The sequence below is a fragment of the Eschscholzia californica genome, unplaced genomic scaffold (genome assembly GCF_041429995.1).
Source record: "Eschscholzia californica isolate CP2 unplaced genomic scaffold, dmEscCali1.0.p SCAF_2, whole genome shotgun sequence".
Classification (NCBI taxonomy): domain Eukaryota; kingdom Viridiplantae; phylum Streptophyta; class Magnoliopsida; order Ranunculales; family Papaveraceae; genus Eschscholzia; species Eschscholzia californica.
The window spans coordinates 47,562,763-47,578,695 of record NW_028238309.1 but is presented as its reverse complement, the minus strand read 5'-3'; the positions used below and the strand labels follow the sequence as shown (position 1 = coordinate 47,578,695).

Sequence of the window (15,933 nt, the reverse complement as noted above, 5' to 3'; positions counted from 1 at the left end):
AAACATTTTTAAGTTAAAAAGAGAAGTTATATTTGTTTTTGGTTAAAACCCCAAAAATTTATATTTTTTTTTTTGTTAAAAACTCAAATATTTCTACTTAGTTTGGTTTTTCTTTTTTTTTTGTTGAAATTACTTAGTTTGGTTAAACTCCCAATATTTTTTGCAAAGTTGTTGCAAGGTATTGCAAATATGTCGCGAGTGTTGCAAAGTTGTCGCAAAGTGTTGCACAAGGCTATTACAAGGTGTAGCGCCGGCCTAAACATTTGGGAGGCCTCAAGCGGCATTAAAAATTGGGGCCCTACATAACGCTTAAAAATTTATTTATTTTTTTGTAAAAAGGTGGGGCCCTATATAACGCTTCGAATTTTTTTTCTGTGAAAACATGCTTATGCGTGGAATTGAATCTTGACTTCTGACACATAATCTAAAGCCTTAACCAATAGCTACAACTCAAGCTATAGCATAGAACATTTTAGGATGTTTTTATTGTTTCACAACTAACATAAAAATCTAAAACATTAGGCTTTCTGAGCCGTCCCTGACAAGGTGTTGCAAAGCAAAAAAGTATCTAAGAAGCTGACGACAAAAGAAATTGAATGATCCTTTTTCACCGCAACAAAAAAAATTTATAGATAATTTTTATCAAATTTTCCAATCCAAAACACTAATAAAATAAAACTAATCAAAATTATTATTCATCATCTTATTAGAGTATAGTTAGGTTATGTATATTCTTATTATTTTTTATTTTTCTATTTTATTTTTTTGAGAATTCGACTACGGTCTACGTTAGTCGTTACAAGGCATAAATGCATCATGGAGATGTAATGAGCACGATAACCGCCTAATTTAAACTGAGAATGAAAGGGGCCTAAAGCCCGACAACGAAGAGACCTAAAGCCCGACAAATTATTACATTATTCATAGCCTATTACATAGGATAAATCTTGATGGCAACTGCTTCCACCGAGACTCGATCCTACGACCTCATGGTCTTAAGAGGGGTGTCCAACTGTTACACCAAAAGGTGGTGGACATGTATATTCTTATTATTAGTACCAACACACCCATGATTTCTTTGTGGGCTTGCTTTGGGCCCCCACATTTTAAAGGCCCTCCAGATTTTGTTTCTTAAGAGAAAAAATGTTGAACTCAAATTTTTTACAATAGATTTTAAAGTCCACCCTAATGACACCACTAGAAGAATGGGCCACATATTTTCCCTCTTTTCTAACACTTCAATTTTTTTGGGGCCCCACAACAACCAAAAGACAAACATCAATAACATTCAATTTTTTCTCCTCTCTTCCCCCAACCAAACCAGATCACTACTATTCGAAGCGTCTTACATTATTTTCATCTCTCTATAATCTTTTTCATCATTGTACACTTTGTAGTTATTTTTTTAATTACTAATAACAATATAATACTTAACTCATAAAATCCCAAAATTCGTGTAAAAGTCCCTATTTGTGGATTATTTGTTTAATTTTATGTAATTGTTTTACCATTACCGATAAACAATAACAAAGCCCTAAACTTATGTGATCAACTAACTAAACACTTAATTCAGTCACATCCTAATTTGATATGTTATATATGTAAAGACGTAGTATGTAATAAATTTTATTTATAGATTTTTTTTTGTTGTTGTTGAAAGGAATTTTATTTATAGATTATAATTAATAAATTTATCATGCAATAAGATTTAATTTACTACTGTTTTTTCTCTCTCTAATTTGGACATAGATAAGTTTCTGAAAAAAATAAATAAATAAATAAACAAGAGTCATTTTAAATATCAGACCTTGGGACATTATTGATCAAATAATGAGAGACACAACAATGATTAATTTTGGGTATTTTTTGGATAACTATGGTAGACAGTTATCGTGCATATTATGCTCATTTTGTTATCAATGACGATAAGTATGATACGACATTACACGTACATTCAATTTCGAAATAAGTTAAACTCCTATAGTGCCTTAAGAGATTCATGTACTCCCTCCGTCCCATTTTGTTTGTAGTTTTGGGGAATTCAACTTATTATGGATTGGTATTTATTGTTGACAAATATAAAGACTTTCCCTAAAATACCCTCATTTAATATAGAATATTTCATTAAATATAACATTGGTAAAAGCGTAGAACCAATTAGAACCTTTGAATGGTATTCAAACTAAAGGGTAGTCTTGGAAGTTGCATCATTTTAATAATTAAATGAATGTTATAAAAGGAAAGTGACCAAACATTTTGGGACATCCATAAAAGGAATAACAACCAAACAAAATGGGACGGAGGGAGTACTTTTTTTAAAACTTTTATACAGGTTATATGATATAGATGGGTTTGATTTGTTCTAAGAACTAAAAGTGTTGAACGTCTTGCATCGAGAGAGATAAATAACAGATTGAACAGCCAAAATTTTGAACTATTTGAAAGTTATTCTAGAATAATACGATTTTTTATTTGCATATAGTATAAGGGTCATATTTTCTTAGCTCGTTTCGGGCCACTAAAAAATCAGGACTGGCCCTGTGGGCCAAAGGGGATTTGTTCAAAATCGTGGGAACATCTCAAAGGTTTTCTTCAAATCAACTCATAAGTTTTTGAGATTTGCATTGACATCTTGGCGCGTGACTAATCCCAAATTTGTTTTCAAAACAAATGGCTTTCTCGAAACAGAAAAAAAAAATTGACTTGTATAATTGAGGGTGATGGTTAACTAGTTTTATCAATAATTAATTTGATCAAGATCCAAACGTTTTTTGGTGAATAATATCGTGATCTGAACTAAAATAGGTTATATTCCTCAACTTGTAAGTCATGTGCTTAATTGAGTTATGAACAATAATACAATCCACATGGGAGCATGTGAATGGACCTTTTTCAGTTTATTTTAACAATTGACATTATTGTACTGGTCTAATTAGTTGTATAAGGCAGCATTCTTATCGGCCTTAATATTTATTTAATTGATTGAATTGAAGATGAAAGAGTAATTCTACAATACAATCTATTATGTGTTACCAAATAGATAATTCTTTCATATTTAACAAAAATAGATGAAATATCGGTTTAAAACAAAACTATTAGGGAAAATAATTGGTCGGAGGTTTGAGAGGTCTCCGACTTGTTTCTAACTAAAATACCTCTCTGCTACTCCACATCGCTGGATCCACTCATCTGCACCACATTGAAGTTGATCCAATAACGACCCTAGCATATATCCTTAATACAAATCGAACAGATGATGGAGAATGGTTTAACCTTACATACTTTTGGTGGGGTTGGTGGAAAACCAGAAACGAGCTTCACTATCAACAAAAGCAACCAGATCTAACAAGATGTTGGTGGACGATCAAAGAATCATTAAGGTATGTGTCTAAAATAGCTGATTCTTCGATTTCTAACTCTCTGATGCAGGTTCATGATTGGATCCCTCCACCACAAAGAAAACTGAAGATAAACTTTGATGGGTCGTACAGAGAACATATCGCCTCTTGCGCAGCAGTAGCAAGAAATTGGAAGGGGGAGGTGATTAGCTCAATATCAAGATTAATTGAACCCAAATCCCCTCTGTTTAGTGAGATTCAGGGAATGCTTTGTGGGTTAGAATTAGCGGCAGAGTTGGGAGAAGAAGCCTCCTTTATAGAGGGCGATGCTAGGGTTTTAATCACCCTTATCTCGACCGTTGATTTAGACCCTCCGTGGCGCTACATCAACGATATTAATAGAATCAGAGTGGTTGCTCAGGATAGACAGGTGTCCTTGACCTATTGTAACCGGTCGAACAACGTGGAACCCCACAACTTGGTCAATTCCATTTTACCCCCGGATTTGTAAATCCTTTCTGTTTTACCCGTGTTGTTATTTATGGTTTAGTCCCCGAGTCTGTAAGGTCTAAACTTTTTCGTTTGGAATATATTGGGTGTTAAAAAAAAAAAACTAAAATAGCTCTCTACTTGTGAAATTTCGTAAATTCCCGTAAAAATTTCTATTGTTTCACAAAACTTCGATGTATAATTTCATAAAATTTTGTTTCTCTTTTTATCAAAACGATCATACTCCGTATTTGTTTTCAGAATCTTCTCTCTCAGAAATTCTGATTTTTTCATAATACATTATAAACTATCGTACTACCTAAATATGTGTTTTATCGTACGTTGTATTTCAATACAATTCTCGTGTTTTGTGTCGAAGAGGTGAAGAAACAAAAATGTCACTTCCAGTCTGTAGACCTCTCGCCTACTTTTTGTAGAGAGGATCTCACGCTCATTAGTGAGCATAGAACAGTTACGATTCGATGACTAAAGTAAATCGTTATTTTATTACATTGAAATCATATTCGCATGCATTTTAAGTATCGTAGTTTCATAAGGATTATATCTAATACAGGAAACTAATTCATTGTCTTGATTCTTAATCCTCAAGCTCGACCATTGGATCTTGTTTTTGGTCTAAATACTATATGAACAAAGGCAATATTAGTGTCTTACCAATTCAAAAAAAAAAAAAGGCAATATTAGTGCATTGTGAAAACAAAACCTTCTATTAGGCTTCCTTCCTTACTGAAAAGGCTTACGTGGAACTCAGTTAATCAAGATCTACGTGTCAAATTATCATTGGTAAAGAAAGACTCCCGCCTACCTAATACAACTGGGGAAACCCAATAAATAGAGAGAGAGAGAAGGTCGTAATTGTAGTCGGTAACTGAAGTTTCAATTCTCTCTATCTCTATCTCTATTTTCTTTCTCTCTCTCTTTCTTGTTCTTGAAAAATTATTCAAAAATTGTAAAGTTGAGAGAGAAAGTGATGGGAGAGAACAGTAGCTGCTTCTCTTTTTCTTCTTCTATACCTGAAAAGATCATCATTGATACAGATCCCGGAATTGGTAAGAATCCCCTTTTTTTTCTTACCCAAATTTTACTATTTCTTTCTTTTTTCATCTTAGATGATTTTTCTTCTTTTTAAAATTTTCAACTCATTTTGTTTTGGAAAATTGATTGAATTTCTTTATTTGTTGTTGCTTCTAAAGATTTTAATCATTTTTTTGCCAAAAAAAAATAGAGGTGGGAAATGGTTCAGATTTTGTCCCTATTCTAGTTTGATTGATAGATTTTTGACAAAAATTGGTGTAATGTGTTTGTTTATCAATGAAGAATATGGTTTTTTCCTTGAAGAAATTTTGATGGGATTTGCTTAAAATGTGTAAAATATTTGTAATTCTTCAATTCCTAGATAATGAAGATCCCTAGGTTTATCCCATATGAAGTTTGTTCTTTTTTTTTTTTCTTTTTGGTACCTTGAAAAACCTCATTGTGTATATTATTTGGTTATTGACTTGCTTTTGCATCTTATTAGGTGAAACCATGGGGTTTCCCATTTTGTGGGATTACATAAATTTCTCATCTTTGAGCATGAGAAGTTGACCTAGTTTGCTAGTGATGCTACTTTGTAGTGTTGGATTAATAGATTTCAATTATTTGACTATGCTAGTTTTTAAGATAGATTACACCCGATAATTACATACGAGCTCCGAATCCATGTTACGGAGTTCATCTTTGAAGTAAATATGCCTTAATTATACCTTGTTGGTCTCTAATTATCTTCCTTTATTTGGGTGATAATCGCAGTTTTTCGCCTAAAATGCACATTGTGGACGATTCTCTATACTTTTACCTTGTATATTTAGTAAAGAGAATTGTATGCTTTGAACCACAAGAATGTGTTTGTTCTTAAATTGGATCTGAACTATCTGGATATTTGAATGTAATTCGAAGTCGTTAAAGTATTGAGAGACTTCTGTTGTAGAAAATGGGTATCGTATGGTTAAAACTTAAAACTGGTTTTTAGAACTACTTGATATCAGCTGTCAATATTCGTTCAACGATATTGTCTGCTATAACTTCTTATAGTTGAAGTCTTGAAGAAGGTGGTTTTTTTAGAAAATAGATACTGTAATGTTTTTTTACCAAGCTTTCCTTCTGTGTTCAAAGTTATTATGTGTGAGAATATAACGTGAGGTGTGTTTCGAAATCAAGCTTTTCATAAATACTGAATGAAGTAGATGCATTTGGTGATGTTTATTCATGTGTTTGCACTTGTATTCCTGTTCTTCTTTTTCTCTTTCTTTTTGGGTATTGTTGTAGAATGTCCAAAGGAAAAAGATATAGCATTTGTAAAGGATCTATCTTCATTTGCAGATGATAGCATGGCTATAATGATGGCATTTCAAACACCAGAGTTGGAAGTTTTAGGTTTGACAACAGTTTTTGGTAACGTCACCACCAAGGATGCCACTCGAAATGCATTACTTTTGGTATTTATATTCTTCTTCGAATCAGAATTTTCTTATACTTGTCATCAATGTTAGTTATCTTCAATAACATTTTTCAAATTTCGTAAGGATAGTGTGAGGTAGCAGGACGGTCTGATGTTCCAGTGGCGGAAGGAAGTTACGAGCCTCTGAAGGTAAGGCCTTATTGCTTGTCCAGATATGGTTCATCTGTTTCAGAAATTAACCTTCTTCATCGAAACTATTATACTATATTTGCTAGTTACGTATAACCAAAATGCCTCGTTAATTTTCTAAAATTTTCTCTGGAGATTGTCTCAAATCTTGTTTACAACTTTACTAAACTATCAGAGACACTTTAACTTTAGGAACGGATTCCTGTTGTAGAATGAATTATCATTATATACTACCTTCGAATAAATTCTTAAAGTGATAAAGTACTGATGCTTAATGAAAAAAAAAATCGGTAAGAAGAGGTAGCTCCTTTAGTCGACCATCACATGCATATTTTTTGTGAGACTCCTCGTCCAAATTTGTTTAATGTCTGATTTAGAGAATTAAAGTTGTACAAAAATTTCAGGGAGGAGAGCCTCGTGTTGCTGACTTTGCTCATGGTGATGATGGAGTCGGGAACTTATCCCTACATCCTCCTAAAGGAAAGAAAAGTGAGAAGACTGCTGTAGAATTTTTAGTTGATAAGGTTTCTGAATTCCCCGATGAAGTATCTATACTAGCACTTGGACCATTAACAAATTTGGCTTTGGTAAGTATAAGAGTTAGCTTTTTGTAGCTCCATGAAACATATCCTCTTGTTTTTATGATTCAATGGTGAAAAGATCATTGACTCTCTTTCTCTGGATTAGGCTATCAAAAGTGATTCATCCTTCGCAAGCAAGGTGAAGAAAATAGTTATACTTGGTGGTTCTTTCTTTGCACTGGGAAATGTCAATCCTGCCGCCGAAGCTAATGTAAATACTGATTCTCCTTCTCGTCTTTCAAGTAACCAAAAATTGAGTGTCCCCGTTGTATTGATCGTTTTCTAATCATCAAGACTATAACTAGACTCCTTGTTGAGTTCAATTTGACAATTCCTACTTCGATTCTGTTCCCCGACCAAATAATCGGGGGTTCAATTATATGAACTTGGTGATATAGTGGATGATATCTTTGCTTGCAGATATATGGAGATCCAGAGGCAGCTGATGTTGTGTTCACTTCTGGGGCAAATATCGTCGTTGTTGGCATAAACATTACCACACAATGCACACTAACAGGTACACCATCGCCCCATACATATTCATTTTCTCTATAAAATGTGTCAGCCTACTCATGAACTTCCCCACATTCCGCAGATGAAGATCTATCTGATCTTCGAACTTCAAAAGGAAGACATGCTCAATTACTAAGCGACATGATTAAATTTTACAGAGATTGGCATGTGAAGTCAGATGGTTTTTGTGGTAAATTTCCTCATTTGCACCTTTAACCGTATCACCATCTAAATTCTTTTTCAGTGTCCTATCCCCTTGTGGTATTTCCGTGACCGTTTGTGGACTAACTAGTTTAAGATGCTTTCTACAGGGATCTTCCTCCATGATCCTGTCAGCTTCGTGGCACTAGTTCGGCCTGATCTTTTCACCTACAAGAAGGGTGTGGTAAGGGTTGAGACACAGGGCATTTGTGTGGGGCATACCCTAATGGACCAGGGACTAAAAACGTACGTTTCATTAACTTCTCAGATTATTTTGTTTTTTGAACAATGATTTAAACAAAAATAACTTGATGCAGATGGAATACAAGCAATCCTTGGACAGGTTATTCGCCTATCTCAGTAGCATGGACAGTTGACGCAGACGAAGTTATTGCACATATTAAGAACCTGTTAATGAAACCATGATAACCAGACGTACAGATATACACCACGAGCGCTCCAAACGAACAGAATTCGAAGGTCGGATGTACTTCAGTTACTAGCTCAAATCCATGTTTTTATTTTACTCCGATTTTCTTTCTTGCAATTGAGTGGGCTCGTATGTTGGACTCCTTGATAGTTTAGTTTATTATATATCGAGCCCATGTTCATCAAATTAATGTATTTGATCTTCGAACATCCGAAACTTGCATATCTTGTATTAGAGAAAGAGGATGGCCAACAAGCAGATCAGATCCAGATATTGAGATTGATATGAAAATACACAGAAGAGCAAAGAGAATAAAACTGAGTGAGGTCTTTTTAGGGGATTATTTCTCCACTACCTCAAATCTTGCAACAAAGAAAAAGAACAGCACATTTTAAACAAAAGAAGAAACCTCCAAAAATCTGATGCCTGTAACAACCCAAAAACCCACAATTGATAAACTGTAAAAATTTCATAACTAGTACTGTAGTACATAACTTAGTTACAATCTCGGAAATTACTTCCAACGATGTTTTGTGAGCTTTAATATCTCGAGACATTAACAAGAAACAATCACATGCAAATCCAGACATGAGAGGTTGGTCTGAAGACTTCAAAGATGTGCTTCTGAATTAGGTAGATCGTATCTGAACTTCAAGATTCAGTTTTTCTGGTGGGGTGGGATCGCATTGATCTGCTGGTGCAGTAGGAATAGGATCAGTTCTATCTGCCGGTGGAGCAGGATCTAATTTCTCTGCTGGCAATGTTGGAGCCACTTGGTCTTTGTCGTTTAAGGTGGACTCTGTTTGATGCGTTCTTTGAGGTTCAAGTTCTGATCGATCCAGATTAGTTTCATTAGTTTCATATTCTGAAAGGAGATCCATGAACTCATTTAGCAACCTTTGGACTTTTCTATTAGACGCCATCGCTGGAAGTATATCTTCCTTCAGTAGTTTGTGTTTTTTCATTCCCTGCAGATGATTGAGATATTACTGAGAAACATCGATAGGAATCACCAAAACAGTCCAAGCAGATACATTTTCAATGAGTACTATAACTAACGAAAATATAATACGGAAATCGAACAACTATGGTGTGTTTGAGATATTTAGGATTAGTAGGAAGAAACATTAAAGCTAAAAACATTAAAGAGAGTAGAATTCTTACAAGCACACATGGATCCCATGATGGGTTATTGGGATCTGAAGATGTAGTCATCCCTGTTGGAGGACCAAGAAAGTTCTCGCATACTTCACGTAGACGGGATTCATCTGCTTCTCTGCAAAAAAATAGTAGTATGTAATTGCTGGAGATATTCGCCTAAGCAGTTGACATCGAACTCGGGTCTGGCCACCCGGGCTCTCTGGGTGAAAATTTGGGCCATTATATAATATTATTTTCAAAAACTACGTGTAGATGCATAAAGATTCACAAATAACAATAGGTTATGTAATTTCTTAATAATGACGGCTTGATGCGAGTTATCTCACTCGGATAAATTTCACAAGTTCACATGTCACTTTGCCACTCTTCTTATCATTTTACTATGTGATCCAGGTTTTTCCAAAAACAAAAAGAAAATAGAAACCTACTGAGTAATGCATCTACAAATACCGAAATAAGATTGCAGCTAACAGGTTATATTGTTTTTTGACACCATTGAGGCCCTCGGGCCATGACCACTCATTCTATAAGAACTCCAAAGGAATTATGGATATAAGATTACAGCAGGAAGTCCGCCAGAACATTGAAAATAACGTCGGCAATGATGACATAAATAGTCCCAACAAGAAACCAGAAGATTCTAATCTAAGATGCATCAATATCAGCAAAAGAAATTAAGGATCCTTCGCAAATCAAATATAAAGGGTACTCACTAACCTTGCTAGAAAACGCACATAAGACAGTAGGCACTGACGATATTCAGTAGGGGACTTTAACGCTAGAGCCGATTCCAACTGGGCCTCCACATGAGCTCGGGTATGAACTCCATCGTCGGTAACCCTGAACCCATAGTCATGTTTAGGTAAATTCAATGCAAGATTACCAATTTTAATTAACTAAAGATGAAAATGCAAATTCAAATACCACATAACTATTAGCAGACACTAATCACGTTTACCTGCTCCAACCCGGTTTTCTGGCCAAGAACTTCCGCACATCCACCTGAAGTGCAGCCAGTTCGCCTCTTTCACTCGAACCGAAATTCCAAGAGCTCACGAAATTTGATGCTGAAAAGCAATCATCTGCTATCCTCAGCCAACATTTCAGGCTCATATCGAATAGGAAGGCATGGCGGTTTGCCAGAACAACAAGTGGGGAACCAGATTTTGAAAACCTTGCAGATATGACTTTAATTGTGCCTGAAAAAAGAGAACAAAGAGAAACAAATTGACCGAACATTCAGAGGTAACTCTTGAGAGAAAATAGCAATATTTTTTTGCTAGATCTCTGTATTATACCTGAATCTTTGGTAGATGAATCAAGTCCAGAGGTAATCAAAGGAGTGAGTGAGTCATTAAGGAGACATGTTCTATTGAAGAGGTCCCATACATATATTGCTCCCTTCTTCGTAACAAGCATCAACTTCCAGCTCTCATCACAATCTATGAAGATTGCAGCAGATCCCATCATCATTGTTGGCATGGCTCGCCTTCCGCACTTTGTGTAAACCTTCGAAAAGAGAAAGAAGAAAAAGAATACTAATATACCTTTTGTACCCGACGAAGCAAGACGATACAGTAATACCAATATTAATACCGACTTACTGTATTGTTCTACTCTAAAATCCTTATCGACCAGAAATTATTAGTGAAAATCCTTCTGACTATCGCAAAGTTGTAATTATAATTTATAAAATCAAGTTTCCTTGGTGCTTTTGCATGTCATTGAAGAATTAAGTTGCAGCCTAGCAGGTTATTTTTTAAATGATGAAAGTCAAGACTTTTACTAGAAGTCTGAGCTTGAAACGAAATATAGGAAGGAAACTGTTAAATTACCTGTAGACAGCCATCTTCACAACCAACAGCCCAGAAATTAGCATTTCCAGCCAAGACAGTAACTTTTCCGGTCATTCTATCAGACCAGAGAATCTTATCCCCTCGCTTGCAAGTAACCTCAGTTTCTTTACTAGTACTTGCATTTCCTACTCCAACCAAATCATTCAGACATCGTTCGACAGGGCGTGACTCGAGGCAGACTGGCAAGCTATCAGCCCCTTCTTCCTGATTAAAAACTCTAATTGAAAGACTGGAAGATTGAGAATCCAAAGCCTTCACAATCCCCGACTGTTCTATACTGATCCTTCCTTCTGAACTCTTAGAAGCTGAAACTTTTTCAATGATCAGGCTCTCTGTAATGGCTGCCCTAGCAGAAACACCCACACGTTCTTTTACTCCACAGCTGCTGCATTTGCCCACTACATTGTTGGCTTCGGAGTTGTTGTTGAATGGTCTCTTCAGAGAAGCTTCTCTAGCCCCACCATCAGCAAGAACCAACCTGTTATTGTCATTTTGTTGATCCGGGGCAATGGAAGGAAAATCGATAGATTCATCCCCAGCCGAAATATTCTGATGAGCTGGAACTCCAACGGCTTCTGGAATAATTCTCTTTCTACCATCAGGCCTCCTATATTCCCTTTGCTTTACAGGACTTGAAATCTTGGAAGAGGCGGCCACTTTATTTAACCCCTCAGTTATCACAGCCATGTCCTTCTTTCCATGGTCTGTTGCCTTTGGAAGTGCCTGATTCACATTAGAAACCGCCGAATCCCCACGAGATTTTTCTTGTGCATTCTTCTGTTGAACACTGGAAGACATTTTTTTGTTTGCGGATTGACTAACTGATGCTGCTTCTAGCAACAACTGTGCCGGGCTTTCGGCTAAAGTGGATTGCCGGCCTCTAACATCTCCATAACGGTTTCTCTTCAATTCATCCAACTCAGCATCAGTTAACCTTTGCCCGATCTCTTTAACCTCGAAATGAAATGCTGCTATTGTCCCATCCAAAGAACAAGCAAAAAGTGAATATCCATCGGGACTCCTGTTTCAGAGAAATGTAATAAACAAATTTTAGATAGCGAAAGAAAGTCATCTCACTAAAAGAGCTCGAAAATAAGTGACGATTAACTGCCATTTTACCAGGATAGATCAACAACACTCTGTGTAAAGAAATGCTTGGCCACAAAAAGAGGGCGGGCAGCACCAGTTGTCCAGACGGTTATCGTTCGATCTTGACTACCAATTGCAATAACATTGTAGGGAAGTGATTCTTTTGATGCACCTTTGCTGGAACCATTAGACCAACCAACAGTTGCAGCTTTTCCTTCCTGGGCATCTGTTGAATTCCGTTTGAACATGGAATGGTTGAATCTAACTACAATCACAGGGGCATTGTGTCCTAAGAAGTCAAAGGTGGCAGACCATTCTCCTCTCTCTAGCACAGGCGCAGAATGCCTTGGCTTCTGAAAACCATGAGTTGTGGTGATAAAATGGCCACAAGGTGACCATCCAAGCCTTCTAAAAAAGGTTGATCCGAGCTGAAATGCCCATCAAAAAATTATGAGTTCACATTACACGACCACAATAATTATGAAAAACATGGCACGGGATTTGCAAGAACTTACAGATTTTGACCAGTGCCCATCTGTTTTATGGACGAGACTCCAATCACTTGTTCGCCAAATAATGACAGTCTTGTCATCTGATTGACTTGCGATGAAGGAACCAATGGGGTCCCAAGCCACTCCTTTGACGAGACTCGAGTGACCCCTTAGAACGGCTATACATATGCCATTGCTCATGTTCCAGATATGAACTGTGTTATCTAAACTCCCACTTGCTAGTATTGAATCATCAGGAGACCAATTAAGATCCACCTACTTCAAGCATGAAATCAAAAATCCTTGATTAGATCAAAGCTAGTGAAAATGTTGTGTACATAAAACTAAGTAAATTACATCTGAAGCAGTTTGATTACCACATCGGCAGTGTGTCCTCTCAGAGTCATAACAACTTTCCAGTTCTCAATATCTGGAGCCTCTCCACTTCCAAATTCAGTCGTACCAGACCCTGGTTTTCGCTCATGGATGAGAATCACTTGATCATCAGAACCCGATGCAATATAACGGCCGTGTTTAGCCCATCTGACACAGTTAACTGATCCAAAGTGATCTCGGAGTGTCGCCAACAATCCCTGGGTCGACTTCTCATCTTCTATCTCCTTAGATGCACATTTCATATTCCATATTCGTATCTGAAAGCAAATAAGTAGTTCAGAAGCTAAATTGAATTACATCTATGACATAATATCAGTATCAAGTTTATACAAATTACCCTTGTTAGATTTTAAGTTGCAGAGTAGATTACATATAAGAAATTAAACCAATGAATGAACTGATTTCAGATATGAAGCTCAATTAGGTCAAGAAACAACAGTAACTGAGGCACTAAAACAAAAGCTAAACAAATGGGTGGTTTTTGAAGTTTGGGTTGATTGAAAAACAGAAAAAGGAAGACTCTAACTAGTTTAAGTCGAAAAAAGTAAAAATACCCAAAAGAGAAAAAACCTACCTTGTGATCTCCCCCACCAGTTGCAAACCTAAGTCCACCTGGTTGAATATCAATAGAGAAAATTTGAACTCCTTCATGTCTAACAAAACTGGGTTTCTCTGCAATCATATCTACTAATAAGTATAAACCCACTTATCTTTCTATACTTCCAAAACGGAAATCTAGATCGAACTAAAAAACAAGATTCCTAAATGGGTTATTTAGGAAAAAAATCATCTATCTTGATTTAAGTCAAGAACCCTAGAAATTAAGGAAAATAAAATGACAGAGTATGACTCTTCTTCTATTTCCTTTTTCTTCTTTTTTTTTTTATGAAATCGGTAAAAATTCAAAACCCAGAATCCTAAAGCCTAAAATATTGGTGGGGAAGCTTAGAAGAAAGGTTTGGATAAATTAAACATGGCGAAGACAAAACTAGAATGAGAAAAGGAAGGCACCAAAGAAACAAGGAGACCCTATTTGGTCCTAAGGGTTTGCAATTTTTGGTGCCTTTGGTTAGCTTTTGCTAATCCTTAGGGTTTATATTTCGAGAAATATAGTAACATACGATTTTGAGAAAGCATAGCAGGTATTTAAGAATAGCCGCGGTTTTGGGTATAAAGAAAAGTCCAAGGGCATGAAGACTTTAGTCAACAAGTATCAACTCAGGGCATCTTCATTTTCAGTCCAAAAATTAAATTTTTTTTAAGAGTTATTTGTTTTATTTTTCGACCCCTTAATTTGTGACCAGCTTCTTTTTTGGCTCCATTATTTCCAAGTATTCAAAAATGACTCTCTTTTTTATAAAATTGTCACTTAACTTCAATATCTGATTTTTTATTATTCTCCCTAAAATTTATTCTTACTATTTTCTCTTCAATTGAAGCCTATATTATCTCTCTCTCTCTCTCTCTCTCTCTCTCTCTCTCTCTCTCTCTCTCTCTCTCTCTCTCTCTCTCTCGCTCTCGCTATCTCTCTCGCTCTCGCTATCTCTCTCGCTCTAGTGTCAAAAAGGAAGTTCGTCACAACTAGAGGGCTAAAAAAGAATTCATTCTTTTTTGGTTTGTCCATTAATCTTAATGAACTCTAACTTCGACCACCTCCACTCCCCATCACTTCTCTGCTACTCTCTCTTATTCTTCTTTCTTTCCCTCTGTACCCAACAGTCACAACAGATCTCACATCTAATCTGCCATTACTTCTTTAGGAAGAATGCCTCTTGCAGACTTGAAGTTGATTAAAGCTACGTAATGTAAATACTGGAGAAGAGAAAGTATGTTTTGGAAACCCGAATGCACCCTGCCATTTTTATAAAGAATTGCCAAAACAATGTGTGTAAATTGTTGAGTGAGCAACAAACAAGGGCGTTAAATCGAAGGAGTTCTAACCCTAAGACCTATTCCCATGGATGCCTAAATCATAAAAACAGGTCTTTCAAAAATCAACCAAGCATCTGTATAATATTCGTAGATGATGTTCTTTTACAATCATTTCTTACAAATCAGTTCTTGACATAAGCAATTATTTAGTAGATCTCAGATTTGCTCAGTAGAGAGAAAAACAGAGAAGTGAGAGAGAGAGTGGAGAAAAAAATTGGTGGTGTTTGGTGTCCGAAAATGGTGATGGTCGAAAATACGGAAGTTGTTGTAGTAAAGATGAAGGTTAGGCGACAAAGTATAAAAAAATTCAATTTTGGACCCAAAATGAAGATGTCCTTAGGTCAACTCGTGTTGACTAAAGTCTGTATGCCGCGAAGATTTTCCTTAATGCGCCAAAGTGGCAACCTTGAGAATTTTCCATTATGGATATTAACTACTTTTTTTTTTTTTTTGATGAGATGGATATTAACTACTTAATGTATTGTTTTGCATCTTTGCCTCAAGTCACATGTAACCGGTTTAACTATTGGTAAAAATTATTTATCTCCAAAATTTGTCTTTAAGAGTAGATATAAGAGCACCTCCAATCATCCAATGCAACACTCAATTTCAAAAACTATAATCGTCACATAGGCTTTTTACAGTTTTTCTTAAAAATGATATCTAATGTAAAATTTAGTTTAGTCTTTAAGATAATGTGACCGTAGTTAAATAGAGATGTCTTAACTCATTATTTTACAAATTTAGGCAATAGAAATCAAGTCTTCGTATATCTTCGAAATAACTTTTTTTTTACAAAACTTATC

At 35.8% G+C, this 15,933-nt stretch overlaps 2 protein-coding genes across 4 annotated transcripts; one reads left to right on the top strand and one right to left on the bottom strand.

Annotated features, from left to right (window-relative positions):
- The first annotated feature begins 4,518 nt into the window (after nucleotides 1-4,518).
- LOC147558512 (uridine nucleosidase 1-like) lies at nucleotides 4,519-8,410 on the top strand. 2 transcript variants are annotated; one of them, XM_086660208.1, is made up of 9 exons: nucleotides 4,519-4,897; nucleotides 6,210-6,325; nucleotides 6,418-6,477; nucleotides 6,882-7,064; nucleotides 7,165-7,269; nucleotides 7,479-7,575; nucleotides 7,654-7,761; nucleotides 7,883-8,018; nucleotides 8,090-8,410. In XM_086660208.1, the coding sequence occupies exons 1-9, from the start codon at nucleotides 4,819-4,821 to the stop codon at nucleotides 8,196-8,198; spliced, it is 993 nt and encodes a 330-aa protein (XP_086516334.1). In that variant the 5' UTR covers nucleotides 4,519-4,818; the 3' UTR covers nucleotides 8,199-8,410. The 2 variants fall into 2 exon arrangements, with proteins under 2 accessions (XP_086516334.1, XP_086516335.1); XM_086660209.1 differs by having other exon boundaries at nucleotides 4,682-6,097; nucleotides 6,156-6,325.
- A 242-nt stretch (nucleotides 8,411-8,652) lies between these two features.
- HIRA (histone chaperone HIRA-like protein) lies at nucleotides 8,653-14,403 on the bottom strand. 2 transcript variants are annotated; one of them, XM_086660206.1, is made up of 10 exons: nucleotides 13,770-14,403; nucleotides 13,177-13,452; nucleotides 12,824-13,075; nucleotides 12,339-12,736; nucleotides 11,199-12,240; nucleotides 10,662-10,872; nucleotides 10,322-10,562; nucleotides 10,081-10,203; nucleotides 9,367-9,478; nucleotides 8,653-9,170 (listed from the first exon to the last, which is right to left on the bottom strand). In XM_086660206.1, exons 1-10 carry the CDS (start codon nucleotides 13,875-13,877, stop codon nucleotides 8,832-8,834), a joined length of 3,102 nt encoding a protein of 1,033 aa, XP_086516332.1. In that variant the 5' UTR covers nucleotides 13,878-14,403; the 3' UTR covers nucleotides 8,653-8,831. The 2 variants fall into 2 exon arrangements, with proteins under 2 accessions (XP_086516332.1, XP_086516333.1); XM_086660207.1 differs by having other exon boundaries at nucleotides 12,824-13,078; nucleotides 13,770-14,367.
- Between the last annotated feature and the right edge of the window lie 1,530 nt (nucleotides 14,404-15,933).